Genomic DNA, 27,794 nt, shown 5'->3' on the forward strand with positions numbered 1-27,794 from the left:
TACATTTCATGAGTAGAATGTTGTTAATATGGATATTTTTTGCAGCGTGCTTCACCTCCAACAGAAGAAGACATAGATGAGAACAGGCTTCTGGGATATGACTGACGGCTCCTCGCAGCCAACCAGAGCAGGGATGCTGCGAGCACCTCGCCTGCTTCTCTGCCGCTATTGGCTGTCCTCTGGAGAGCCGGGGTTTGTTCTGATATTAATGACTGCTGAGGAGACGGCGGCGCATCTATGTGGTCCGCCTGACACTTGATCGAGGGGAGAGATGCGCCCTTAACAGCCGCTGTGAAGACTGTAAGGGAAGGGCACAGGGAACACATGAATCTCTCTCCACATTCTCGACAACCTGCTTTTTGGACTTCGCCGTTTTTTCGTTTCCCCCTCTTCATGCAGAAGCGTTTCGATGTGGAAGAACTGAATTCTCAGCAGCTGCGTAAAAATAAGAAGACCACACATTGTTGACTGGCTTTATGTTGCGCGCTGGGGCTCGCTCGTCATTGGAGCGGCGCACTTGATGGGAATATAGACACATACTGCTTCGAGGGCTATCATGGTAGAATCGGGTAAGTTTACTCTTTTTTACTCCTCAGATATGTCTCTGTCATTTCATAGCGTACATGTCGCACGGTTGCATCTGCGCAACGCATTTTCCAAGTTAATGAAAAACGCCTGAATTCAGTGATCCGGCGGTGTTTAAACGGACACGTAGTCTTGTGATTGAAATCATTTGGTTTCCCAAACACCAATCAGTCATGCGTGATTGCAGAAATTAGGGGAAACATTGCAGGATAATTATGCTGATGACTGGCCTCGAACCTTCACTTGACGTGGAGACGCGCTTTTGCGCAACTATGTAGGATGCGCCTCAACCAGACCGGATTTATGATGGACAGTGTTTAGGCTTCACGAAACATTAATCAATTCAGGGAATTTGACGTGTGTGTGTGTGTGTGTGCGTGTGTGCAGAGTGATGGACTGGCAGTTTTCATGTCCCCGGGTCCTGCTTAGTGAGCGCACACCAGACACGTCTCGAAGAAATCCACAGAATGGTGGCCACCCCCCCTCCTCCTCCACATCCCCCCCTCCTCCTCCTCACTCTCTCCTTTCCTCTCCGTTCCTGTTGCAAACAGAGAAGTCGTTACCGACACATGCCACGAAAGTACATACCCGGGCGCCTTTTTAACACAGGGCACACACACACTCCAGCTGGTGCGCAGAGAGGATTCTTTGCTTTTACCGCCATCTCGGCACGTTGCTTCCAGGGCTTTTTGTGTAATTAACACACAGCCACTGAGAGGCATCTTCGAGCACATTCACCAGCATCACTTCACCTGCTCGTACCAGTACACCCACACATCCAGGGATCCGGCTGGAGAGAAAAAGAGGGAGAGGGAAGGTATTCACTAATCCTCTAACTGCATTGGGGCATCTCTCTATCCTCTCTCCCTCCCATTTTATCTCTCACACCCTCCCTTCTGTCCAAAATGTATGTCATCCAGCAGACATATTACTCATGAATATTTCAAAGCCAGATGAACAGATAATCGCCGATAATGACAAATGTGATTTTCACCAAGGGGGCTGCTGAATCCGATTGCTGTAATCTTCTGTGTGGACGTGTGCGTGTGTGTGTGTATGCGTGCATGCATGGGAGTGTGTGTGCGCTCGTTCCCCAGTGATGGATACAATAGATTGTGGCCTCCATGGTGCGAATGACTCACCCAGAAGCAGCTGCTCGATATGAAACACCGAGTCAAATGCCACATGAAAGCCGTCATGCCCTCACATCAGACACGCCGTGCCACGCTGAGAAAAACCTCGGCCCTCACAACATGTATTGTTCCCGCTTCCAGTGATGTGACTACCTGCTGGTCCAGCTATGGCCAAGTGTATATTGCCATGTTTGGCCATCAGCTTTCCACAAGTGATCCTTGAGAGTGAATGTTTATGAAGGGTTTTCCTGCAGACATTGAACAGTGGCGGTTATGATTTCATATCTTGTAAAAATACAGTCCTAAGAGGTTTGAGTATGTGCTCATGTCTTAACGTTGAAACCACGTTGCAGTTCCTCCCCTCGTGGTGATAAAAACAGTGAAGCAAAGCAGTAATGGGTTGCTTTATTAATTTGGTCACATTTGTTCAAAACAAATCAATATTACATGTCCTCACTAAGTCATACACTTAAAGCGAGCGGCTTTGCGAATTGCCTATTGATCTGCGTGTGAACAGTGAGGTGGGGGGGGTGTGTGTGTGGAAAAAGGTATTGTGCTTGCAGTGGCCTTGTGGAGGCTTGGAAGAAAATGATAGGCAGCACGGTGTGGGTGTTCCATATTCATTTCTCTATAGGCAGAGGGCAGCAGGTTCCTGTGAGGTGAGAGGATGTGTGGGCGCCAAACGCTACAACCGGTTCAGAGTCAAAGTGGAGTTCAGATAGGCTACACTATCGCTCCATCGAAATCTAATTAATCTCAAGATCTTTTTTTCCATAATGGCGGTAACAAGATGCCCCGGAATCTATCGAGGCTCCTGAGTGAAATGCATGTAAACATATTCACAAGACGGCTGCAGGGGATCAGTCTGTGCAGCCAAGCATAGGCTCTCTGATAGCATCCTGTTCCCAAACAAACACAGGCACCCATTAAAATGGAATAAGCACAGGCAGAGGGCAAAAGGAATAGGGGGGAAGAGAGTGATGTGCAAGGTTTTTTTCTTTCTTGGATCTGGTGAATGGACTGTAGTAGACCCAAAATATATGAAACAAGGTTCCTACAGATCCTTAAAAGGTGTTAACCAAAAAATAAGGCCTTAATTGTTTTAAACTCACAAATATCTTAAATCAGTCTTTCAAAATAGGCTGTTCTCACACATTTTTCCTACGTTTTCCCTAACAAAAGTATTACACCAAACTGAGCCAGTAGATTGTGTAAAACCCACGTACTTGGGAAGGCAGTGATCACGGGAGCCTATCTATGTTTCCCGGGTTCTATGTTTCCTGGGTTCTATGTTCCCCACTTACACAAAAAGGGTTCTATGTTTCCCGCTTGGTTGAGCATGGCACATAGAACCAGGGAAACATAGAACCTTTTTTGTGTAAGTGGGGAACATAGAACCTTGTTTGCAGGGTTAAGTGGGGAACATAGAACCTGGGAAACATAGAACCCTGGAAACATAGGGATGACCCCGTGATCACCAGACCAATGATGGGAATAAAGAAGGGAGTGGTCCCCATGAGGAGGGAGGTGGAGTGATGGACGAGTCACAAAACTCAGGACTTTCCTCATGAGACCAGAGTTTGGAACTGTTTGAACTTTGAGTGAACTTTCAGTAATTTTAAGGTACGTTGTCACCATGTTTATTGTCATAAATCTAACCTATGTAACTTAATGTGAAATACGTGACTTAATTTGAAGTACTTAACATCATTTGTTGGGTGCTAATTCATAGGATATCATACAAACAGTTGCATAAGGACATGTTGTTCAAAAGTCTTAAAAATATTAAGACATGGTAAGTAAGATTTTAGGATCGTTTTATCCGATGATGTTATGTTGTTAAATCTCTTAATGTCTTAAATCTCCAAGTAATTTTTTAAATAAATAAATAATGTCACCACGTCAGGATCAACACATTCTCACTCCGACCTCGTCATGTATTGATGCTTTGGTCATGGACTTTCGACGTCCACACACAACGTGCGAGGTACCCTGGATGCGTTGGTTATTGACATTCTGGGACACCGTGTCAAGTTCTGCCTGTTACATGCATTGTCTTCTTTCAAGATACACTTCTTGCTTAAGAATCTTACGGGAGGCAAACACCTGCCCCACTTGGACTTTTGCAGCCTTAACTTTCACCCTTGTCCCGTTGCCTTTCCCCCTGATGCTGCCAGGCATCATTTAATTATAATGGCAACCAGCCAGGTATCATGCCAATGTTAAAGGATGCCGCAAGTCACTGCCCAAGTACCAGATTTCGACAACTTAGGAGTGAGACCGGGCTCTCGGGATAGTGGACACATCAGCACCAGCTGGGATGCTCAGAGCAGACGATCCACTGTCTGCTAGCTAGCTAGCTCTTGCTACACCCTGGACAACATATGGCAGTACAAATTAAACAAAAACTGTCTATTTATCTATGTTTTTGTGGCATGACTGAAACCCGGCAGTGCATCCAATGCTTGGTGTATTTTATGCAAAAACAATTCAAACTCGGTGTGATGGAATTAGGGCAGGACAACTTGCCAGCAATGCCAGGCCTTTATCAATTCAGTTCAACCCCTGTCTTCGCCATGGCACCAAAAAGTCATGTTTCATGTTACATCAAACATTTGGGTGAAATTATCCCAAACCCGTAGTAATTACTGTTGGTTGTTTTTTGTGTTATTTGGTCTTAAATTTAATTCTGACATTAAAAAGTCTTAAAAGTCTTCAGTCTAACCTTCCTCAAGCTGTAGGAACCTCAGAAAGACACAGAGAAAGAAAGGAAGGAAGGAAACAAAAATAAGGAGAGGATCAAAACATGCTTTGATGGCAGCAGCCATGACATTTTGGTGTTCAGTCCATATCAAAGGTCAGAATGGGATGTGACACCTTCTTTGTATCCAGTGACATTTGCTTTTACATTAGCATTTTAGGTCTTTAGATAGCACATGTTTCTAGAGTGTGTGAGTACACTATTGTGCTGGAACCATGCCACTCTCACGACAGTGTGCTTGAAAAAACGATCACGTGTAATAGATTAATGTCAGGTGTTTGGAAAACAAGAACTGAGACTGACGCTCACACACAAAAAAATCAAAGCTATTAAGCTCTAATTAGTCTGCCATTCTGCAGATTCATATCAGAGTTGGACATGATAGGAACATATGCCCATATTGCAGTTTCAAACATGAGCGGAGAAGAAGGAGGACATCTAAGGGCTACTGCTGTGCCGTCCATCTGTTCTGTATTCAGATTGATACATATAGGCTCTCGGTGCACTAATGAAAAGCTTGGATGATGCCGTATCATGAGACCAAACCAAGTGTTCGTGTATTGATGAAGCTGCAGTGATTTCATGCATGCACGAACACACATTGCTTTTATGTGCACACACGTGCAGAAATATGCACATAAATGCACATATATAAAGCAACGGCTGTCTCCCAATCAGGCAGTCATTCGGCTGCTAAGCTTTTCGATAGACGCAAAGCCACGGTGTCATTTGAAAGTGCCGTATCTTTCATCTGTTTTAGCTGAGGAAGAGTAGCAGAGAATGAAAACAGAAAGAGAAAGCCCATATCAGACCCCATGAAATCATAATAAAGAGGTCCAAGCCAGCGATAAATGCATTTCAGTGGCATATAATGATTGATTCCGTCTGCCGTAGGAACTTATTCCCTGCAGGCTTGTGGCCCCTTGACCAGCCATATATTATTCATATAAATATAGATAGCTGCGCATCTTAGAGGCAGCACACATGCCACATTTGCACCTGCAGATTCAATTTGGCACTGACTTTGAGGGATATGCCGCTGGCTCCATTCCCCCTGCCAGCCCCCCCTCCCCTCACACCTCCCTCTTTCATTTTGGCTAGCAGCTATACATGGAACATTATGCAGATTTTCGTCGAGAGTGAGTGCGATTATGTTGGGGGAGAAATGAGTGTTGGAATGTTCGCTACGCCTTTGACCTTATCAGCGGCAGCCTTAAGCTGGATACCTTGGCTTAATTTTAATAGATGCAGCACTATGCGAATTAGACAAGGGGACCTAGCTGTGCTCTTTCACTGCGCGGTGCGTTATGCATGCATTATGCCAATGAGCCCGGGTGTGTTTTTTTTTTCTTTAATGTTCTGTGAGGACACTGTCGGATAAATTACGCGCACACGCTCGTGTCTGCAAATGCATGTATCTCTCTATGTATTTGTGTGTGTTCCTGTCTACTCTTTGTGTGTGTGTGTGTGTGTGTGTGTGAGTGAGTGAATGTGCAACAGCGTTCAATAGTGAAGCATGCGTGTTCCCCCTCACTCAGCCCAAGGGCACATCCTGTCCAGAAAAGAGCTGAAAACCCAGAGACTAGGATCCTGTGGTTAATTTGGAACATTGATTTTACATTAACAGTCGACTTGCCGCTGATTCATGGCCACACAAGTGCAGATGTAAGGGGAAAGGTTTCCATCTGCCCCCACGTGCACGCGCACCCAGATACATACAGTACGGGAAGCTCCATTATGCATACACACTGCATAGAAAGTTCCCTTTAATGGACTCTCCCTTACCTTGGAGAAAGCATAATAGTAAATCAATGAGGTGAAGGGCAGAGGGAGGGACAGTAAAGCCTTTCAGAGGCACCCACCCACTAAGGGGCTTACCCAGAATGTCTATCGGAATTGGTGTCACGGCTGCGCTCTATGTTCATCGTGGGTCCAGTGTCACCGCAAGTGTTGTACAAGTCTTTTCTCACGTGCTTTTAGAGCAATTTATTTAGAGAAATTTCACAATGTTTTTTACCTTAATATCAATACTGTGAAGAAACTGCAAGGTTGACTGTTTGTGCTTTCACAAAAGTATTTACACAATGAGATTTTTGATAAATAATCATCAGTAATGTGAATATAATGACTATGTGGGTTAAGGCAAATAATAGAAGAGCTACAACAGTCTGGTAAGTTCAGAAAATTACATCACTTTACTGTAATGCAGCCTTTAAAACCACCGCGAGACATCACTATTACCATGTCTAAAATCAAAAACAGTATCTAGTCTCATATCACGATATCAATATACTATCAGTATATTGCCCGGTCCTAGCAGTAATTAACCGCTAAAGGAGGAATAAAAACTTTACCAAAAGCTGAGCAACACAAAAACTGTTATTATAGTGAGAAGGATTTCATACTGTCCCAACACCGTGAATCTCCAAAATGTTTTTAGCTTTGTAAGTGTGAATTCTTTTTTCAGATAACTCAAATGCCAAGTGTCCGAAATAAACTGTTCTCACCAGCTAGGGGACTGGTTGCTGAAAAAATCCACCAGCCAGGGACATTTTTCACCGGTCATAATAAATAGCTTTTTTGTGTTTCAGTACATTACACTGAGGTAACAAAGGTATTATGCTGTGTTCGTATGAAATCAGGTGAACAGTGGATGGCAAATCAAATATCATTTTAGTGGATGAGAACAGGTTGGTAAAATTGTATTTACCTTGCTTCCGTCCTCCACTGTGGACAACCAGATATTACATAGCTCCACCACACGAGGCAAAAACATAGGTGCTCTGGACAATTACTAGAAAAAATACACAAGATAATAAACACCAAACCATTTTATTTACTATATATAATTGCATTCTTTGTTAACAATATGGTGCCACCATCGCAGCATATCGTCCTGCACGTTTTGACCGTCTTGCCATTCTGGCGTTTCCTGTCTGCTGTCTACCGTCTGCCTGATTTCATGTGAATGCAGCATTATTTTATGTTTTGCCAGGGCAAAATATGAAGCAAAATTATTTTAATATATTCAAAAATTCATCACCATAGCCTCAGCATGTGAATAAGTTCCCTCTGGTGACCAGTGATGCAGTGCGGCCTACATGTCTAGGGCCTTTTACTGTGAAAGGTAAGAACGGAAGGCGTGAAGCTGTAACGTGCCGTCAAAAAATAGGTTGTGTGTGTGTGCGTGTCAAACTGCGACACTGACAGCAGTGGAGCAACACAGCTGCGTGCCTGTAAATGACACCAAAACGTGGTAAAGACTCTAATAATAGTTTCTTACCACAGGACTATTTTGGTACAAAACATTTACCCAGCAGCGTGGCGGATAGCCTTGTGTGATTTACTCACCAAACAGAGAATCAAGCAGCATTTGGCACTTGGTGGGTGTTCATCTAAAACCCTGCCAATGGGTTTTAAATGGGTTTATTTATATTAAGAAATCACCAATCACACAGTAAGACTTACAGTAATCCTTAAATTCATGTATAAACTAATAAAAATTGCCAAAATTGCATTTAAATTTTGTGTGAACACCATCAGACACTTGTGATATTGCATAATTGCAAAGTGACTGCGTGTAATATTAAGAAATCGAAATATAACTAGTGTGTTATATGCAGTGATATTCACCATCAAAACATATTAAATTTTGAATAATGTTTTTTATTTCGGCTGTCAAGGACCTAGCATACTGGGCATCCTAGGCAGCCCTGGTTTTGTCTGAATGTCCAGAACGCTGATGTCTGATGGAAAAAAACGCACTGAGTGGAATACAATTGGCTTTGACAGCCACACTGCACCCAGAACTGGACCACATCCGGTGGACTTAAGGGGTTTCAAAAAAGCCATCCCACACAGGCCAAAAGAAACTCACACAGACACGGACACTGGTAATTAGGAGCTAGCAGCTACTGAGACAAACAGTCACATGGTATGCAGATAGACTAGATTTGGCACAGCAGGGGTGACAAGTATTGAGAAGGCAATTAGGCTGACAGCAAAGGAGCAATGAGACAGTAGGATGCCCGGAAAGAAAGAAAGACGGCAACCAGGACATGCAGGGAGACTAAATTAAATGCCAACTTTCTAAGTAGTCCGTGGCTTGGGTGGATCGTGATGCAAGTGGGGAACATAAGGAGAAATGTTCACTATGAGGTTTATAAAAAGAGATGTGGGGGTTGCAAACTCACAAGAAAAACGGAGGAAGAAGAAAGAGCCTGAGAGCGAGAGGGTGACTTGAAGAAGAAAGGCTTGCGAGGCTTATTACCAGTGGATCAAAATTCCCAGCGAACCATTTCTACAATACACAGGCTATTCTGAAAGAGGAGGCAATTCGCCTGCGCCCTACTTTCTACTTAGGTCTGACCTTTATGTCTTCCACCCAGTTTTACCACAGTGAGTGTAATGTCTACCTCTCAGCAGATGCAATACTGCCTTGTTACAACTTAAACCGCGCAGGCCTCATAATCATCTCCCCAAGGGCCAATATGCTCCCCACACAGACCTACATCTACACTTGTTCCTCAGCTCAGATCTCACAAATGTTCGCTTTCATGCCTGCCATAACCCTCACACAACTTGTGCTTTGTATAATAAGTGATTTTATTTTTACATGAACTGTAGGTCAATCGCCGCACAGGGCATTCACGAGCACCCAACCTGCGACAAAGCAATCATCTTTACTTCCCCGCTCCGCTAAACCCCATCCGAGCCCTGTGAAGTGAGGGGGAGGATTTATAACTCATTTCAATAAACAGCATAAAACAAACAGTTCTGCCCGGCTGTTTGGCGGCGTGGCCGACCTGAGTCAGGCTCGCCTGAATTAGCACCGCAGAGCCACCAGGACCAATGCTTTCTGCCCCTGCTGTGCACACTCATTAATTTAAAGTGGTCATATCTCACTGGTCTCTAATCAAACTGTATTTGTGCCATTACTGTCCGGAACAGCCACAGTGTTAGTATAATGGAGGTGGCCCGGTGGGAAAGTAAGTGCGAGGTGTTGCCAAGATCTGAATGGAAAAGCTTTTCACCTTGACAGCAGCTGAACCTCTTAAATGTAGCCTGGTCCCAAATCAGGTATATCATGATTAGTCTGGCACTATATTTCCAGATGAGAGCAAATTGTCTCCAAATGGTACATTCTGGGCACATACTGTAACTCATGAAATTCATTCACATAAAGTATGTTCCTGTGTGAAATTAATATTATCTGACGAAAAAAGGAATTGGTTTTTTTTTACCTGACAACAACAATAAGGCAACCTGAATGTGCAGCATTTTAATGAGAAGAGATTCCAGGTTTTCCAGTGGTGTCAAATGTCACACTAATTAAGAGTGAAATCTGTGACTAACGAGGACTAAAGACATGCCAGTTTGTAATGGTGATGCAATGACAGTGTCATTTCTCAGCAGCTTCTCTGTTGGAAAATGTCAATAAATATACAGATATAATAGCTGCCAACTCCTAAAGCTAAGGAAGGGAACTTTTTTTAAGCTAATGACTTTTTTGTAACTGTCACTATATCTTGACAGAAGTACATGAGGCAGATGCTCCTAATGGCATTTGCAAGAATTATGAAAATCACCCAATCAGAGCCAAAGAATCTAACACAGCTGTCAATCCTGTTAATCACCTCTCATAAACTGCAGTCAAACTGTCAAACTAGGCAGTAGGGCTGAACGATATATCGTTATCGTATCTATACCGAGATATGAACATGCAAGATATTAATATCCCAAAAGGCAACGATATTGACGATATAATTTCCCCATGAGTTTCCCCAGCTTGACCTGCATGTACAGCTCAGCCAATCACAAACATCCTTTTTACGCTTGCCCTAAATGTACAGCTAAGGCCAGCCAATCACAAACCTCATTTCCTGCTTGCCTTGGATCGACAGCAAATCCAGCCAATCACAAACATTCCCTTGAGCGAGGGAGACGTGCTGCTGCTAGCAACTTGCTAGTACACACAACACATTTGCGACTAAAAATAGTTTTGTTCGAGCAAAATAAATCATTCAGCACGCTATGTGAGTACAGATTTCAACCTGCAGCAGAAACGAAAGACGAAACCTACCGGTTGTGAGTTGAACGGAGGTCACAGACGGGAATACGGCGGAGCCCTATGGCCACCGCAAGATAACGTGGTTTACCGGCGTTTCGCTGTACGTGAAGAGCCTGGTGATGCTGGCTACCGGCGACCGAGAAGCCCGGCTCCAGGTGAATAAGTTGGTGTCATGACTGCCCAGTAGTACCTGAACAGCCGAGCCGTGGCGGCACACAGGTATGTGACGTGTCAGAGGAAAATGAGCCGTTCACATTTCCACAAACCTCACCGCGCTTTAGGGACTGTTCTTTACTTGTCAGGGGAGGAGGGTGGCTGGTTGATTTTGATTTTATTTATTTGTTTTATTTCAATCCCCCCTATGTTCATCACTTATTGATGCTGTTTTTGAAGTATGAATAAGTCAATAAATAATTTATTCCATTGAAATATCAGTGATGTATTACAGAAAAGTGATTTATCTTTTTATAAATGACAAAAGGCACATCTGCCTGATTTTTGCTGTGGTATCGTGATACTACTCAGAACCGTGATACCTTCACTGGTATCATTCCGTGGGTCCCAATTTTGGTACCGTGACAACACTACCGAGTACTGTATGAACAGTGCCTTGCAATAAAAGACACGGCAGGGACATCTGGGTCCTCCTGTGTCAAGCCCAAGCAAGGTCGGATTGCCGATGCATTCAGTAGCATAATGCCATACCAATCGACGTCCAGCAGGCACAAAGACATTACAAACACTATAACGTACCATATCGCTACACGTGATTCCCGTGTATTCAGTCACTAAAGAGGGCTTCCAGAAAATGGTTCGGACTCGTTTTTGTTTTTTTATAAAGAATGCTTAGTTTTCACTGAACGCATAGTCGTATCGTATCGTATCGTATCGTATCGCGATATCTGGCATAAATATCGAAATTTTCTCCATATCGTTCAGCCCTACTAGGCAGTGCTGACCAAATATGTATCAAGATTGTATTACTGCATTGCCTATTTCTCGTCTTACACGTTTTTAGAAACATATTTTAGCGCACTGTTTAGCTGTTAAATGAGATAGTTTACTCAAGCCAGTGGGAAGTTCTTCATTTCGGCTCGAATGTTGTTAACAAGGAGGCCGGATCACAAACTTCTCATTTTACAGCTAAACGGTGCACTAAAATATGTTTCTGAAAACATTAGAGGTATAAATGGTCAATGCAGTAACTGATCTTGATTCATATTTGATCAGCGCTGCCTCGTTTGACAGTTTGACCTCAGTTCATGAGCAGTGATTGACATGATTGACAGCTTCTCTCTTTGAAAATGGCCTTTGATTGGCCAAAGTCTCCCGTCATGGGCTGGATTTTCTAAAGCCTGAAAACAGAGCCAAGCGGGAAGTGCAGAGGTTTAGTGTTCTTTCAGTCTGCAACAATTACAATAAGCTTAAAGGTTAATATGGGATTTTTGTCCAGTCATGCCAAAATTAAACTGCTTATTTGAGCTTTCATGGTGATGCAAAATTACTTACATAAAATGATTTTAATTTTAATAAATGCCAGATATGGAAAGGGCCTCTTGTAGTGACAAGCAAATCACATTTTTTACAACATCCAAATATTCATATCAGTATTGCCCCCCCCCAAAAAAAAATCTAATATCAGTAGGGCTGTAATAGTAATCACATGACTCTGCTCCCCTCAGCTCTAAGATATAGTGTCTTTGAGCTCATACGGTCTTTGTTTTGCCTTAGAAGGCAGCTGTTTTCAATGAAGAAGCTTTAAAAACCCCATCATACACTTCCTGCTGAGCACCAAACTGAAGATAGACAAAGTTGGCCATTAGCTGGTGAGCAGAGTGGAGCATTTAGCAGCTTAAGAGCCAGATATGTCCCTCAGGAGTAAATGGAGACCAAACCAGTGCTGAAAGGGAGTAAATATTGGACTTGGAGACCAGGGAGAGGACTACAAATAAATGCTGATGTTTCTCCATATCTGCTGGATGTGTAAAGGCTCATTTATGCTCAACGTCAGATATGTATATGGACACAGACGAAGTATTTTGCGTTTTCTGAAAGCTTATGTATACAGATAAAATGAAGCAGTACCACCAGAAATCGTGGGGGTAGTGTTACAAGGTCCTCTAGTGCCATATAGTGGATGTATCTTTTCCAGCATTAAAGACACATGGAAGTTTGAGGGCATTGATGGTTACATTTGCAATAAACATATATATTTTTTTACATAGCGCCATTAAGGATTCTTTAATAGGCAACTTTGTGCTATCAGGGTCAACTTAAAAAGGTGATATGTTGAGTTTTGTGACCAAAATGGCCTGCTATGCAGGTCTAACCTTTTTTTGGTGTAATCAGTGATGGCAGAGAAACCTAGCTGTTTGTCTCACAGTTCCTGAAACAAGGCCGATACCAGGAGCTTGTTTGCTGTAATGTTCACAGTCAGGATTAACGCTGGTAAAGGTGAAAAGCCCATGGGCTAGAGTGTCAGCCTGCTACCGTAATGGTGGTGCTTTGGAGACCATGGCTTGAATGATTGCCACCCACAACCCCCACTCCCACCCCCTCCTCCCTCTGACACCTGGAAACTCGTGTTAGCTCCATGAGTGAACACCTTAGCCTGACCTATAAAAGGCTTCCATTGGCTGCCCCAACAAATGTCAAAGCTCGGGCTTAACGTGTAAGTGCAGTTAGACATTAGGTTACAGGAGATCCCATTTCAAGCCCTCTAGGTTACATTAGCAGCTGTTGATTATGCATCTCTTGACACAAGATTCCCAAAGGCTTTCCCAGGCAGAGATTACAAGCATCCGTCTTTTAATTCTATTTGCCCCAGCCGTATTAACCACATTACTCTTTGTGTAGCCAAATGCAGGTTACAGCCACTTAATGCCAAAAACACCACAACATTTTTTTTTTGCATGGTAGTCATTGTTTTCTCCCAATCTTTGACTTGTTAATTCTTCTGCTTCCTGGTCTGGCTGAGGTTAATATTTCCTGCAATGGCAGCATTCTCCAGGTCGCCAGAGGTTAATACACCACTACCGATACTATGACAAGTTCCTCCTCTGGCAAGTCATTTTGTCCTCCAGATCTCTCCCTCCCCTCCCCGTTCTAGCTCAATTACCGGCAACTGAGCAGTGGATTGTGGGAAATTAGCTGGCAGTGGGGTGTGTGTGGGAGGGCCTCGGCTGGGTAGCTTCACTGGACCTCTTAGTAATAGGTTAGTACAAGTGTGTGGACTCCGTAGTCACAGCAGTCACGGTGCAAAGGCCCCAAGAATATAGACTGCCTTTTCACTGTGCTTCACATAATACACTTGAACAATACCAATTTACCTGTTCAACTGCCTGTGTATGATTGGGATAGTTCACTTAAGATGATGCAGTTTGGTGCAATATTTCGGCTTCATATTAAAGTGTAATGAAATGCGGTTTCTGTGTCCTTAACAAGCCCAATTTCTCCAGCCAAACAAGCGTTCTTAATGGAGGCTCTGTTGTTGAAAGCTTTTCAATTCCGCTGATGTTTTAACACATCTTGATTAAGTACACTGAGCTCTGAGGATGTTCCACTTGCCATTAACATTTAGCTAATCTGAAAGCATGCATTGTATAAACATTTTCTTAGTTGTATTACACGGCCGTCTTGCCTTAATTGTCTTTATTTTTAACTGTTTTATTGCATGACGAAGTCATTGAACGGCAAGCAGGTCTGCCACCTCTGATTCAGTCAGCGTCTTCTTACAAATGACTCCCATCTCCTTCCCTCAGCAGCCTTCACTGGGACCTCAGCTGACATCCAGGAGACTGTAAATTAAACCTGATTTACATAGATTTGTTGACAACATTTGAAACTTTTTTTTGCTGGTAAAATGAAAGGCATGCAATACTTAATCCGGTCTTGATCCCAGAGTCAAATATACAGTGAGAAGAGGAATAAATTAAAAAGCAGCATTAATAATAATAATAACAATAATTTGAGAGTAAATCCCCATTTCAAATGTATTGCAGAGTTTTCCTAACTCATTGTTAAGGCTAGAGTATAAAGTATGAATCTGCTTTTGAATGGAGTACAAATTAGGCCAATTAAAAATCCACAATATTGGATACAATGGAAGTAAAATGCTAAATGAATAACTTTAATATTAATTTCATTTAATTTTATTTAATTAGATGATGAACATGTTAAACTATTTAATGACACAAGTGACATCACATGCTGCAATTTATCAGATTTCGCACAACTCCATCTGGAGCTGCACATTTTCATATATACTTTAGTACTTTTCCTTTAAAGCCATTTTACCTCAAACTGAATGGTTAGAATCATAATTCGATATTAACTACAGGTGAGTTTTTGGTAATCGTTTAAGAGGAAAATTCACTGCTCTCCAAATGTGAATGTGTTCCTGGTTTTCTTAGTCTTCTATAACAGTGCACAAACTATCTTTGGGTGTAGGACTGTTGGTCGGCCAAAACAAACAATATTGACACGTCAGGCTGGGGTCTTTAAAGGTGCCATGCCATTGTTCCAATGTTCCATCATTCTGAAACACTAATGATCTGAAAATTGTCCCATTAGACTAAAAGTCCATCTCTTCCACAGCCTGTTATCCAGAAAACAAACGCCCATTGTTCCAAAAATACACTCCCTTCTCTGTAGTTAGAAAGATTGATGTCCTGTAATCAGTCGACCCTGCTGTGATTTTTTTTTTCCTACCATGACTTGCCCTACTGTGCCTCTGACTGGCTTACCCTGACCCGAACCAATCTCACTCCTCATGTCTAAACCTAACCAACCCAACCAACCATAGCAATGAGTACTAGCCAATCATGCTTTCATCATAGTAGGAAAAAACGATTGGCACCCAGTAAGGTTCAGTGATCTGTTTGATAGACTGTATTTTTGGAACAATAGGCTTTCAGCTCAATGGGATATTTTTCGGACTCTTGGGGTTTCGAAACAATGAGCTGTCAGAAAAATGGGCAGTCCGCCTGGGTAGGGCTGGATGATATGAAGAAAATCAAAATACTGCAGTATTTTTGACCAAATACCTGGATATATTGCAACAATATCGTAGGGTTGACTATTGGTACACAATGAGATTTTTGTTAAATAATCATCACCATTGAGGATATAGTAACTAAGTGGGTAAAGACAAACAATAGAACAACAGTCTGGAAAGCTGGAAAAGAAAAACAACACTTACGATATTACAATATCCAAAATGATGATAGATGATATCAAGTGTGATATCATGACGTCAATGTAATATATTGCTCAGATCTACCCCTTGGAGGTTTTGTGATAGACATTTTTCTCTTTTCTCATTTTATAGACATCTAATAGATTTTTATTATTTTAATCTATTGAAAAAGCTATCTGTCCCAATACTGATATCCCAAGCTTCGCTTTCAATAATACATACAAGAAGGCCTAAAATCTAGATCTTCATCAACCAAGTGTTGGATTATTATTAACAGAATTGTATCCTCATTAATTAGCAGGGAAATATGTTGTGTTTGCTGGCCACACCACCTTCCAAATTGTCCAGTAAAGCCTCCTTAATCCCATCCTAGATTTTTGCCAACGTGGCACAACAGACATTAACATTAAACTAATGACAGTGATTCATTCTCCTGCTCAATCTGTTTTCCCCCCTCCTCGCCATCAGCCATATCCTCTCACATCTATCACCCAATATTACCAAAATCTGATGAAGTAATACAGGATTTAATGTGTTTTTAATGTGTTGCGAAAGTAGGACAGCATGGGACATATCTCCTTCAGTATTTAGAACACATGCATTTGTAGCAGGTGACAAAATGAAATAGATTTACACCATAAACTGATGCGGAAAAGTCACAAATAGTGCTGAAAGTGCAGGAAATTCAGTGTTTGACGCACACATTTTTCTGGTGGTGGACCACAAAACCCCCTGTTTCATTTGTGTCCCCCCCAGTGTTGAAACAACACTACGCCCTCAGGCAGCACTATTTCTTATTCCACACCAACACTTAATAGACTTCGGATCTGAGTGCTGCAAAGCCTCTAACTGAAAATATTGATCATACAACAGAAGCCACAGCCTAAAAACATCCCCAAAGACACAATTAACATCATCGGTAAAACAAATAACAGCACCCCGTTAGAGCCACCTGTAGTGATTGCACAATAAAGCTATGCAATAATAGTTAACCTGACCGCATTACACTGCTGGTAATTGTGATTACCAAAGAGAGAAGCCAGAGTGAGCAGAGGTGAGACCCAAACGCTGTAGGCTGAATTACAGATTCTGGCCCGTGTTTCCAGGGCACGGATCAACTGCATAGCCCACAATGAAGAGCCAGTGCTGAGGGAGAGAAGCTAAACCCTGTTTATCAGAATGCTCTGGGTGTTGCAGCTTATTAAAGTGCCAGGTGCTTTTGAAAAATAATACCGCCCCTCTCTCTTTCTCTCTCACTCTCCTTCCCCGAGCTCCGTGTCTGCTGTCCCTCCTCCCTCGCCGCTCTAAATCCAGACTCCAGCCAACGCCAGAGCACAGGTTGAGGAATGAACCCTTGGCTTGGCTTCGCCAGTGGGGCAAACTGCAGCATTTCTGCTGCCTTCTCAAGTTTTTATTTATTTATATTATTTTATTTTTTTCCCACATCTCCCCCGTGGCCACTGAGGTGGAGACGGCGAGAGTGATGAAATGAAACCATTTCTCTCTTTTCTTGTTCTCACTTTCCAGCCGCCGTCACACTTCTTCTCTTGATTCTTTCCATTTCATCCCCTGTCTCTCTTGACTTTTCCCATGATGTGCTGCGCGCTCTTAAAGGCCCAAAATATCACAAGCACCATCAAACCCATTTGTTCGGTACGAGGCAGTTACATACGACAAAATTACATGGTACACTTCAACTGTGGGGTATCTGCCGTAGCGGGAGAGGATGGAACATGAATAATGTGACAGTAAACGAGACACAACATAAAAAAGAGATTTCTGACTCGCATGTAAGGGGATGCATCATAGTTCCATTTGTAATATATAGCAGATGATTGTTCCCTTGCATTATTTCATGCTTGTATGAAGATATTTATAGATAATTCAATCACTGTTTGTCGCTGGAAGAACTGAAAGAACTGCATCCCCTCTGCTACACCAGGAATTGCAGATAATTAAAGGACCAAATCTGGTGATTTGTTTGCCTTGTAATGTTTGTTTAAATGTGCCCCATTTCATAACATGGTTAATAACTGTGAACTATAAAAAGGGGCTCCCAGAAATCCACACTGGACACTATTGTGAACCGCTCCTGTTTATTCACTATTTGTCAGTGATAAAGTTTATGTGCACACTGACACTCCATTATTATTCAGAATAAAACAACATCCTGAATTTAATATGTGTCATACGAACGGCATATTCTGTTTAAATGTTCAAAATTAGGCCTTTTCCAAATGCAGAATTTTCCAATAAAGACATGTGGGACCAGTATTATTCAGGTTTTAATAGCAGTCTTTGGACATGTACACAGCACATTCAGAAAATGCATTTCAATTGGGCTTTTTACTGCAGTGTGTGACACACGTCCTCTTGCCTGTTTTCGGTCAGCTCTGTGTATTGTCATGTATGCGCTGTAAACAAATCAACTAGCCAATAGTTTGCAAGGCTGTGGTAGAGATGTATGCCCAAAAGAAAAGCCCACATTTCTGCGTTGAAGAAGAAACAAACCTACTTTAGAACACTATGAAAGACTTGGATATCAATAGGTTTTAGGATATCGCTACGCTGACCTTTTCAAAAAGGTGGCTGAAGAAACGAAAGAGGGAGGCTGTGTTCAAACAAGTCCGCCACCCATGGAAAACAGTGGAAAAAATGTATTTTGATGCGGAAAAGCAAAATGGCACAAGTCACTTTACATATTGACATGATAAATGACACGAAAGGTCATGTTTATCGGAGTATGCATGGCTGCTTGTGAATAGGAAAATTAGTGGAATAATTATTTTCATTAGTCATGTAAATAGATTAGTACGAATATTTTGTGCATGTAAATGTAGTCAGTGAAACAAAGAAATGTTTTATGTCCCCAAAATACCATTTATACATACACATTACCTCTATCTCTAACATACATACAAACCAGGTCTGTGACCTAAAAACTAATAAAATACATGAAATGTGTTCTAGCTTTGAGCTTTCACTCAATCAAGACAAGGGTTGTGTCCAAAATCACTACCTTTTTACTTTGTAGTGGAGTAAATTCATCTTAAGCCATTTTAATTGTGGGAATATGTGAATACTAAAGCCCCTTTTCCAATGGACAATAAACCCACTAACATGTGGCTTTTGCATTTAATGGGAAAGATTACAATCAGCATTCACTCGCAGGTAAATGACTGCAGTAATCATAGGTATTAATTCGGATCCCGCTCTGATCAGCTCCAATCAACAGTGATGGAAATGACACCTGACGTGCTATTTTTTGGCCCTTTTCTGTAGCAATGCAATGATGCAACACAAAAAAATACTCTCTATCTCTGTCCAAGCAGCACTCAAACATCATTCCAAATTATTCAGCATAGAGTTTGACAGAGAGACTGAATAAGTAATGGATGTGAAAAAGACATAGCCACATTTTCACTGGCTTTCATGCTGCTTTGTACTATTTACTAACCTAATGTCAGGCACATTTGTGACATCAACAGGACAAACCAAAAGGAGTCTATCATCTATTATTCACAGATTTTCTCACATTTAAAAAACTTACTTATACACCCTAATTTTGGTGTGAAAATAGTATACTAAAGTACTCTCAAAATTCCCACAATAGATTCACACAATAGAACCAATAGAGTCAACTGCAAGCAAACTACTTTCTGCTGACAGTCCTATTAGTTGTTGCTATTATAGATGTGAAAATGACTCTTACACACCTGTGAGTGATGACACAACATGTTGATGATGAATAAGTGAGTAATGAATGAGACAGTTTCAGACAGTAAAGGCGTCACTTTCTGTTCAATGTGTCATTTTGAAGAAGTCCGTAAATGTCATTTAACAAAGCCACATACAGGACTTGTGGTTCTCTTTCTGAGCTTTGATTATTATTTGTAAATATGTGTGTCCTAGACCATAATTCCGTATTTTCCCCCCTCCCTTTAGGCCCTTGGGTGCAAACATAGCTGTTTGCAATACGGAGCCACTGATGAACTGCATGACCTGTATTTTCCAAAAATGTTAAATCCTATTAGCGTGCAGATTTGTTGATTGCACAGATTAATTGTGTCGACACATTCATGCATTTTAATTTTCATGGCTGTCGGATGCTGCAGATTCTAACAAACAGGTGCAAACTGCATCTGTGTCAAATGCTTCGTTTGCATGTACGGCCCAACTGTCTCTCTGTTGCTGGCTGCCCATTTACTTGTTGCCATAGTGACTGACATATTCCAGTGTCTTTAAGCAGCTTGCCCTAAAGGCTAATGCTTAAGCCCTAGGATGTCTACCATCTAAGAATCTTAATAAAGCCTTCTCTTTAACCAATAATAGAGTCACACTGCTTACATCAGTACTGAATGCCATATTGTTAGGCCACATCAGTACGTACGCAGAATGAAGTCTAGAAGGTCAAGCAGGTATAAATCCATGGTTCTGTATCTTAAAGGGAGCATGTACAAATGTCAACATGCATCACCGTGCCTATAACAAATGCCAATATGTCCAAATTCCTCTCTTTGACCTCATCCAGTATGTAATACTCACACCGCTTCTCTCTGTCTTGTTTGTCTTACGCAGGTAGGAATGGACTGGGCTGTGGACTCTGGAAGCTGGTGACGACAATCAATGAGGACATCCATCTTTAAAGAAAGAGCAGATTTTTCATGGATACCTATGAATGTGCATAACATAAGTCCTTTGAGGTATAATATCAATCCATCCTTTTTTTCTTTTTTCCCCCTCCCACCTTTTCGGATCTGCCTGACTGCAGCCTTGGCCCCGAACCCTGACACCCGCAGGCAGCATTGAGTGATTGGTCATTACATCCAAGGGCGTCTACACAGCAAGACAAAAAAAAAACTCCAGGGAGCCCTGCTGCAGTTGGTGGTGGCGGTGGCAGGGGCGGTGAGTCAATCGCCTCAGCAGCTGCAGCAAATGATTCATTATTTGTGAAGTTAACAGCTCAGACCACTTAATCTACAAGGACCAATTTCTTACTGGAGGGAATCGGTCCAATATGAAGGACGTGTCATTCGTGGATCGTCTCTTCGTCGGCTTGGCCATGGCCTCTTTTGTTGTGGCCACAGAGGAGAGGCCTGATTGCCCGAAGCTCTGTGTGTGTGAGATTAGACCCTGGTTTTCTCCGAGTTCAGTGTACATGGAGGCGCAGACAGTTGACTGTAATGACCTGGGACTCTTTAGCCTGCCGGAACAATTACCAGCAGGCACACAAGTACTATTACTGCAAACAAACAATGTTGCCAAGATTGACAAACCCTTGGATTACCTGGCCAACATCACAGAGATTGATTTATCGCAAAACAACTTATCCTCCATCAGCGACGTTCACCTGGGGAATCTTCCTCAGCTGCTGTCCCTTCACATGGAGGAAAACTGGATACGAGAGTTGCCAGAGAGAAGTCTTGCAGTGGTGGCTAACCTCCAGGAGCTCTACATGAATCACAACCTCATCTCCTCCATTTCCCCGATGGCTTTCCAGGGTCTCAGCAACCTCGTGCGGCTCCACCTCAATTCTAACAAGCTGAAGGTAATTAAAAGAGAATGGTTTGATCCCATGCCAAATCTGGAGATCCTGATGATTGGTGAGAATCCTATTCTTTCTATCGACGATATGAACTTCAAACCTCTCAGTAACCTCCGCAGTCTTGTTCTCACCAGGATGAATCTGTCTCAGCTTCCTGATGATGCACTGGCTGGTCTTGATAACTTAGAAAGCATCTCATTCTATGATAATATTTTCCCAGAGGTGCCTCATTCTGCCTTGAGAAACGCAAAAAATCTTAAGTTTTTGGATCTAAATAAAAACCCAATTGCAAGGATACAGAGAGGAGACTTTGTGGATATGCTCCATCTGAAAGAACTGGGGATTAATAGCATGCCAGAGCTAGTTTCCATCGACAGCTTTGCCCTCAATAACCTCCCCGAGCTGACCAAAATAGAAGCCACCAACAATCCTAAACTCTCTTATATCCATCCTAATGCTTTCTACAAACTACCGCGGCTGGAAACCCTAATGCTAAACGGCAACGCACTTAGTGCCCTCCACAGGATTACTGTCGAGTCCCTCCCAAATCTCAGAGAGGTTAGCATGCACAGCAACCCCATCCGCTGTGACTGTGTGATCCGCTGGATGAACATGAACAAGACCAATCTCCGCTTCATGGAGCCTGATTCTCTGTACTGTGTGGAGCCGCCAGAGTACGAGGGCCAGCATGTCCGACAGGTGCACTTCAGGGAGATGATGGAGATTTGTCTGCCACTCATCTCTCCCGAAAGCATGCCTGGGCATATTAAAGCACAGAATGGGAGCTCAGTGTCACTCCATTGTCGGGCCTTCGCTGAACCAGAACCAGACATCTACTGGATCACCCCGTCTGGTATCAGGGTCCTGCCTAACACCGTGTCTGACAAGTTCTACATGCACCCAGAGGGGACTTTTGACATCTATGATATAACAGAAAACGAAGCTGGTCTTTACACTTGTGTCGCCCATAATCTGGTCGGAGCTGATCTTAAATCTGTTTCCGTAGAGGTGAATGGATATTTCCCCCAACCTGCAAACGGGTCTCTGGATGTCATGATCAAATCAGTGGAGGCAAACTCCATCCTGGTTTCGTGGAAGGCCGGCCATGGCACCTTGGCTCCCAACATTAAATGGTACACAGGGTCAGATGCTACTCATCCCACCACGGCGTTTACCACCAGGGTTCCCTCTGACGTTCAGGTCTACAACCTTACTCATCTCAGCCCCGCCACTCTGTACAAAGTCTGTGTGGATGTCAGCAGCATCCACTCCAACCATGACACCAAATGTGTCAATGTCACCACTAAGGGATTAGAGCTGGCAGCCAAGGACACAGAAAAATGGGACGCAGCAGTAATCACCGTCTTTGGTGTGCTCTTGGCTGTGATTTCAGTGGCATGCCTGCTTATTTATGTGTCTCTGAGGAACCACCACCTTTATGGGGATATAAGGAAATGCGACTCCAAAGCTTTGCTGACACCAGTGGAAGCTACCGGTATGCACTCTCCTTTCTTTACAAAGCTGTGGGTTTCGGGTAAGGGACTGCCAAGTGGAGTCAAAGTGAAAGCCACAGTCATAAATGTATCTGACAATGCCTTTTAAGAAGCGCAGCTTTGTAGAGCACCACACACCAACTACACTGAATGGACAAGGCCATGGCTGGGGGTGGACAAATCTGTAGTACTGTTTCAAAGGCAAACCCATTGCTGGTCCCCGACTCAGATGTACTGGCAAATCTATTATTGGACTGGGATGGAACAGTTTAAAATAGACTACATGCTCTCCCGGTTTCGACCCCAGCTGAAGTGGTGGCTTTGTAACCGTTACATCAAACCAAGCTCACATCAACAGAAAGGGGCATTTACTGCAAAACGATATATTTCAGTACCATTCATACAGAGATGCAGGCAGAGAAAAGAAAGCAGAGATGATGATGATGATGATGATGGTCAACTCTCTTGTAATTGACTGTTAAATGTGTTCAGAGTTGTGGAACTGTCCGTGTGGTCCCAAGCAATACCGTCTGTGCTTTGTCGAACATCCATAGACGAGTTAGAGATACAGTAATAACACCTGTCTATTATGGGAAGGGAGATATAGTAGAGTAGACAAATTACAGTGACTATGGTGTAAGCCTTTTGATGAAATATAAACCCCCCTTTTTCTATTTAAAATGGATTCTTGATTTTTCATGGAAATATTGTTATATATTCTATTATGTTGATGTAATGACAAATCCTCTGTATCTGAACAGTTTGAATGGGTTTTAAATTAAGGCAAGGAGCGGACTACTTTTGATTACAGCGTCACATTAAGCTTAATGAAATTCAGCTACAAAATGAGTATCTAGAGAGGACGTTTTGCCAAATGGCTGTTTATGCTGTGTAGTTCTCATTGCAACGGTGACTAGGAGAAAAAAAGGCGTCAGACTAAAACAAATATAACAGGTTAATTAAAATGGAGGTGATTGATGTGTTGTCTCCTCACGAAGCAGTCTGTTATGCCCTGGTAAGTGCCTACAACAAGAACTACATGAGGTAAACAGAGAAGAGACTGAAGAAACATGGCCATGTCATCATTGCAGAATCACAAGCTATTCTCCGGTACTTTTAGTGGAAATACTTTCTCAGTATTTTTAGCATACATATTTTAAGAAAACATTTCGTTGTTGCTTTGGGTGTAAAGTTAAAAAGCCATTTTTATATTAACTGTACTATATGTGATCAATGGGCACAACAGACTAATTAAGAAAAGTGCTAAGAAAAAAATAAATGTCACTGTTTCTTTTACAAATAATCGCCTACTTTTCTGCTTTGCTTTTTTCTCATGTTTGTAATAATGTAGCTTATTTTAATCCAAATGCATGGTGTTATAGTTATACTACGTTTCTCTTTGTCGTCATCCAACCATGTCGTAATGTTAACTGTGTAATGACTTCTTATATGTGACATTTCAACTGCAAGCATGTGAAACAAAATATTGATAATGACCAAGTAGCACAGAGGGAGTCTTTTGAGTCAGACCACGGGGGAAAAGTCAGCTGAATGGTTGAATGGTCGTCCTAACCCTGGGAAGAAGGAAAAAAAAACAGCAACAAAAGAACAGAACTCATTAGCCGCCTCATTAAGAACATGTTCGTCCTTCAGCTGGTCTGAATATAGTCACTGTGCTAAAGCTACAGCAGCTGCCTGTGCTTAGACAGGGACACAGCGTCCCTACGACAGAGAGATAAAGTACAGTACTGAAAAGTCAACGCAGGGTGGGACGGAGCCCAGTCGCAGCTTTAGGACTCACATTTTTATTTGTCTTACTGAATTATCCGGCACACAGAACATTTCACATGAGAAAGCCAAGCATGATGAATGGCTGTCAGAGGCAGAGTGACATGGTGGATTTATCAAACAGGCCCTAACGCTCATACATCAGGCCAGCCTTCAGCACCATGGACAGAGGCTTTTAGAGGCGAGCCATCTGTCAAAGACACAGGGAGTTAAAATATGACGTGGTGTGCTCCTCAGGTAACGCTCAGGTCAGACTGAGTCTGTCTCCTTGCAAATGTAGGCACAAAATATGGTTGCACAAACAAGACTGGTGGAGCTGAGGATGCACCTGTACCCACATATACAAAAAACCCAACATATAGACACATGCAAACCTAAATTCAAGGGCGGGATGTCATGGGTTAGCTGTAAATCAGGTTGCCACAGAGAATATGTTTGACCAGTCACCCGTATCAGACTATAGCAGGGGTCCTCAGCTTTTTTCAAACCATGGACCCCTTAGCTCAAAGAGGGATGGCGCAGGGACCACAGACTTCATATATAGTAAAAAACTGCATTGCATATTTAACCGGGTGGGTGAAGGTTGTCAGGCAGAGAACCATGTGAGCCTCAGGCTGCCGTCTTGACTTGTATTTGCTTTTCAGGTAGGTGAGGAAGGAGACACTACTTTCAAAAAGATAAGTTGTTGCAAAAGGCAAAGTATTTGGGATTCATGTTAATTTTTAATTTTAGATATTTAAATTTTTTGAAAAGAAACCCCCCCCCCCCCAGCAGTTACCCTAAGAACCTTCTAGGGCTCCCTGGGTCTACAGGTTTGCTCCTCTACATTTTACTGCACTGCGCACCGACCAGGTCTGGTAGGAGCTTGCTAGCAGTGCCACTTATTCTGCAATTGCCACCAGTAACATCATCCTCACCCAAAAATGTTACCATGGAAACATGGTTGTCCCCCTTTCGGTTGCTGTGGTGATTAAGCGGCTCAACTTTGCAAACCCTGTATATCATTATTAATTACTGTTAGCGCTGTTAGCACTGTAAGCAGTGACGGCAAAGCTAGTGTTGCTAATAGAGCTAACAATAATAAAGGGGTTTTGCGGCTCAAAATGAAGCCACTTACTTATCTGGGCTACCTCGGGGGAGACTATAGGTTAGTACCATGTTTTAGCAGCAACGCCACCCCAGAAGCAGGGATAGCAAATAGTAATTGCCGAATGAGCGGCAATTACTATTTGCTGTCCCTGCTTCTGGGACAGCAAATAGTAATTGCCGAATGAGTGGCACCGCTAGCTTGCAAACACCCAACCTGAGTGGTGCGTAGTGCAGAGCGGCCAAGGCTAATGTTAGCTAACCAGTGGAGACTGGAGGGTGGGCGGTGAGCACTATGTTTTTGCATGTTAACACAGCCAGCAAATAAAATAAAAGGCAAAATGTTTACATTACTTAACATTGAAATTTCACCTCCTCTAAATGGACAGCGCTTTAAAATGCAGCTAAAGCTAACTGAGTCAGGGAGCACTGGACTGAAAGTAAAGGCCTCTTGTATTTCATGTCATTTTGCTTCTTTTTTTCTTCATAAAAATTAAATGTTAAGTTACTGCTTAATGGGTGTTGAGATATTGAAGGCAAAATCAACTTAAACTGCCATCCCTGATTCAAGGTTACTCACTGATACAAAGACACTAATTACAAGAAGAAGACAAACGTGAACATCGACAAGCACACACACAAGCACTAAATCAGCCTACCCTTCAAGCACAGAGGTGCAGCAGCGTCTTTCTCGGTTTGCGTCCAGGGAAAAATACAACATGACAGCCAAAGGAGCCAGTAAATGAGTCCACCGACCAAACATGTTCTTTGAGATTAAAGGAGCTCATGGATATTAGCCATATTGTTCTTCCTATATTTTTTTACAACTCCTGATTACATACTTGAGTGAATAAGCTGAATGTTATCCAGAAACTCATCTCTCCTGCTGTCTCTCCCAATCTCCTGCATTTCCACAACGTTGTTCGTCTCTCTCCCTCTCCCTCTCCCTCCCCTCGCTGTCGACACTCTCCCTCCACTGGCAGGCATTTTGAGTTAGGGTTATACCTTCTTTTTTTTTTTTTTGTTTGAATTCGAACATTCAAAGCAACCTATATTAGAAAAAAAGCCCCTCTGGATTTAACTTAAATCCCACATGAAAAGAACTAGTGAGCTGTCACCATTTAATCCGCAGTGAGGAAGGAAAAATTATGTTTCTCGCTGAATCTTCAAATATTTCAAATATTAAAACCACCTTGTTCTATTCAAAAAAGCCATCTGCTCTGAGGCAGATATTAAAGCATGCTCTGTGAAGGCTTATAGATGGGTGTTCCTACTGGTTACATATTTATTTTAATTTTGCAAGGATCATTGTCAGGGGGCCGGAGATTTGTAGGTGCAATCCACCAGTGGGAGGTGCAAGTTCAATAGTGTATTTATTTATTTCATTTTGAACAAAAGGCAGTCATTAAGTCAGTGGCTGGCAGATAATTTTCCTTTTTACATTATTGGGTGAAAAAATGAATTACAGGAAATGTGAATTCATAACTTTCACTACTGCAGCTGATTTAGTTGAATGCTCTTCTACTCCTCTACTAAATTCCAAGAGCATGTGGGAAGGTATTATTTACACACTTTGTATTTGACTGTTTTCCAAATGGTTCATATTTATAATAGTCCTCCTCAGACAACAGCCTATTTTAATATATATGTGTTTTTAATTTTTTTCCACACATTTTTAAAGCTGCAATTAAATGTTTAATTTCCCCTCTGTCTAAGATAAGATCCTATCTTATAGCGCTGCACTGCGAGGGCTGCAGAAAGCAAACAATATTCAAGCCGCTACAGGCACTTTTATATGTTTGAATTATCAGCTTATTAAAGTTACAAACTTCCACGTAGGTCAGCCAGTGTAGCTACAGGCAGCTACATTTAAATGAAAAGTGAAATGTCAACATGCATTTACAATCCTGCTGCTAGCACTATGTTTAATGCCAATGCTTGCTTTTAAGAGCCCTTTATAGCCAGCTACTGGAGGGACAACCGAATGACCTATAGACTGCAATAACAAAACAGGGAGTGCTTCATGACAGAATAAAAATAGATTTGTCTCTTGGAGTCACATGACAGAAAAAGTATGAGACCATATTACGATGGAATCACTCTAGCTATAATACAGCGATCTCATACGTAAATCAA

General features: G+C 42.3%; 1 protein-coding gene across 1 annotated transcript; it reads left to right on the forward strand.

The window, feature by feature from the left end:
• The first annotated feature begins 231 nt into the window (after positions 1 to 231).
• lrrn3b (leucine rich repeat neuronal 3b) lies at positions 232 to 24,084 on the forward strand. The gene is made up of 2 exons (XM_033615351.2): positions 232 to 569; positions 20,325 to 24,084. Exon 2 carries the CDS (start codon positions 20,764 to 20,766, stop codon positions 22,891 to 22,893), a length of 2,130 nt encoding a protein of 709 aa, XP_033471242.1. The 5' UTR covers positions 232 to 569; positions 20,325 to 20,763; the 3' UTR covers positions 22,894 to 24,084.
• Positions 24,085 to 27,794: the final 3,710 nt, after the last annotated feature.

Source organism: Epinephelus lanceolatus, chromosome 23 (assembly GCF_041903045.1).
Source record: "Epinephelus lanceolatus isolate andai-2023 chromosome 23, ASM4190304v1, whole genome shotgun sequence".
Taxonomy (NCBI): domain Eukaryota; kingdom Metazoa; phylum Chordata; class Actinopteri; order Perciformes; family Serranidae; genus Epinephelus; species Epinephelus lanceolatus.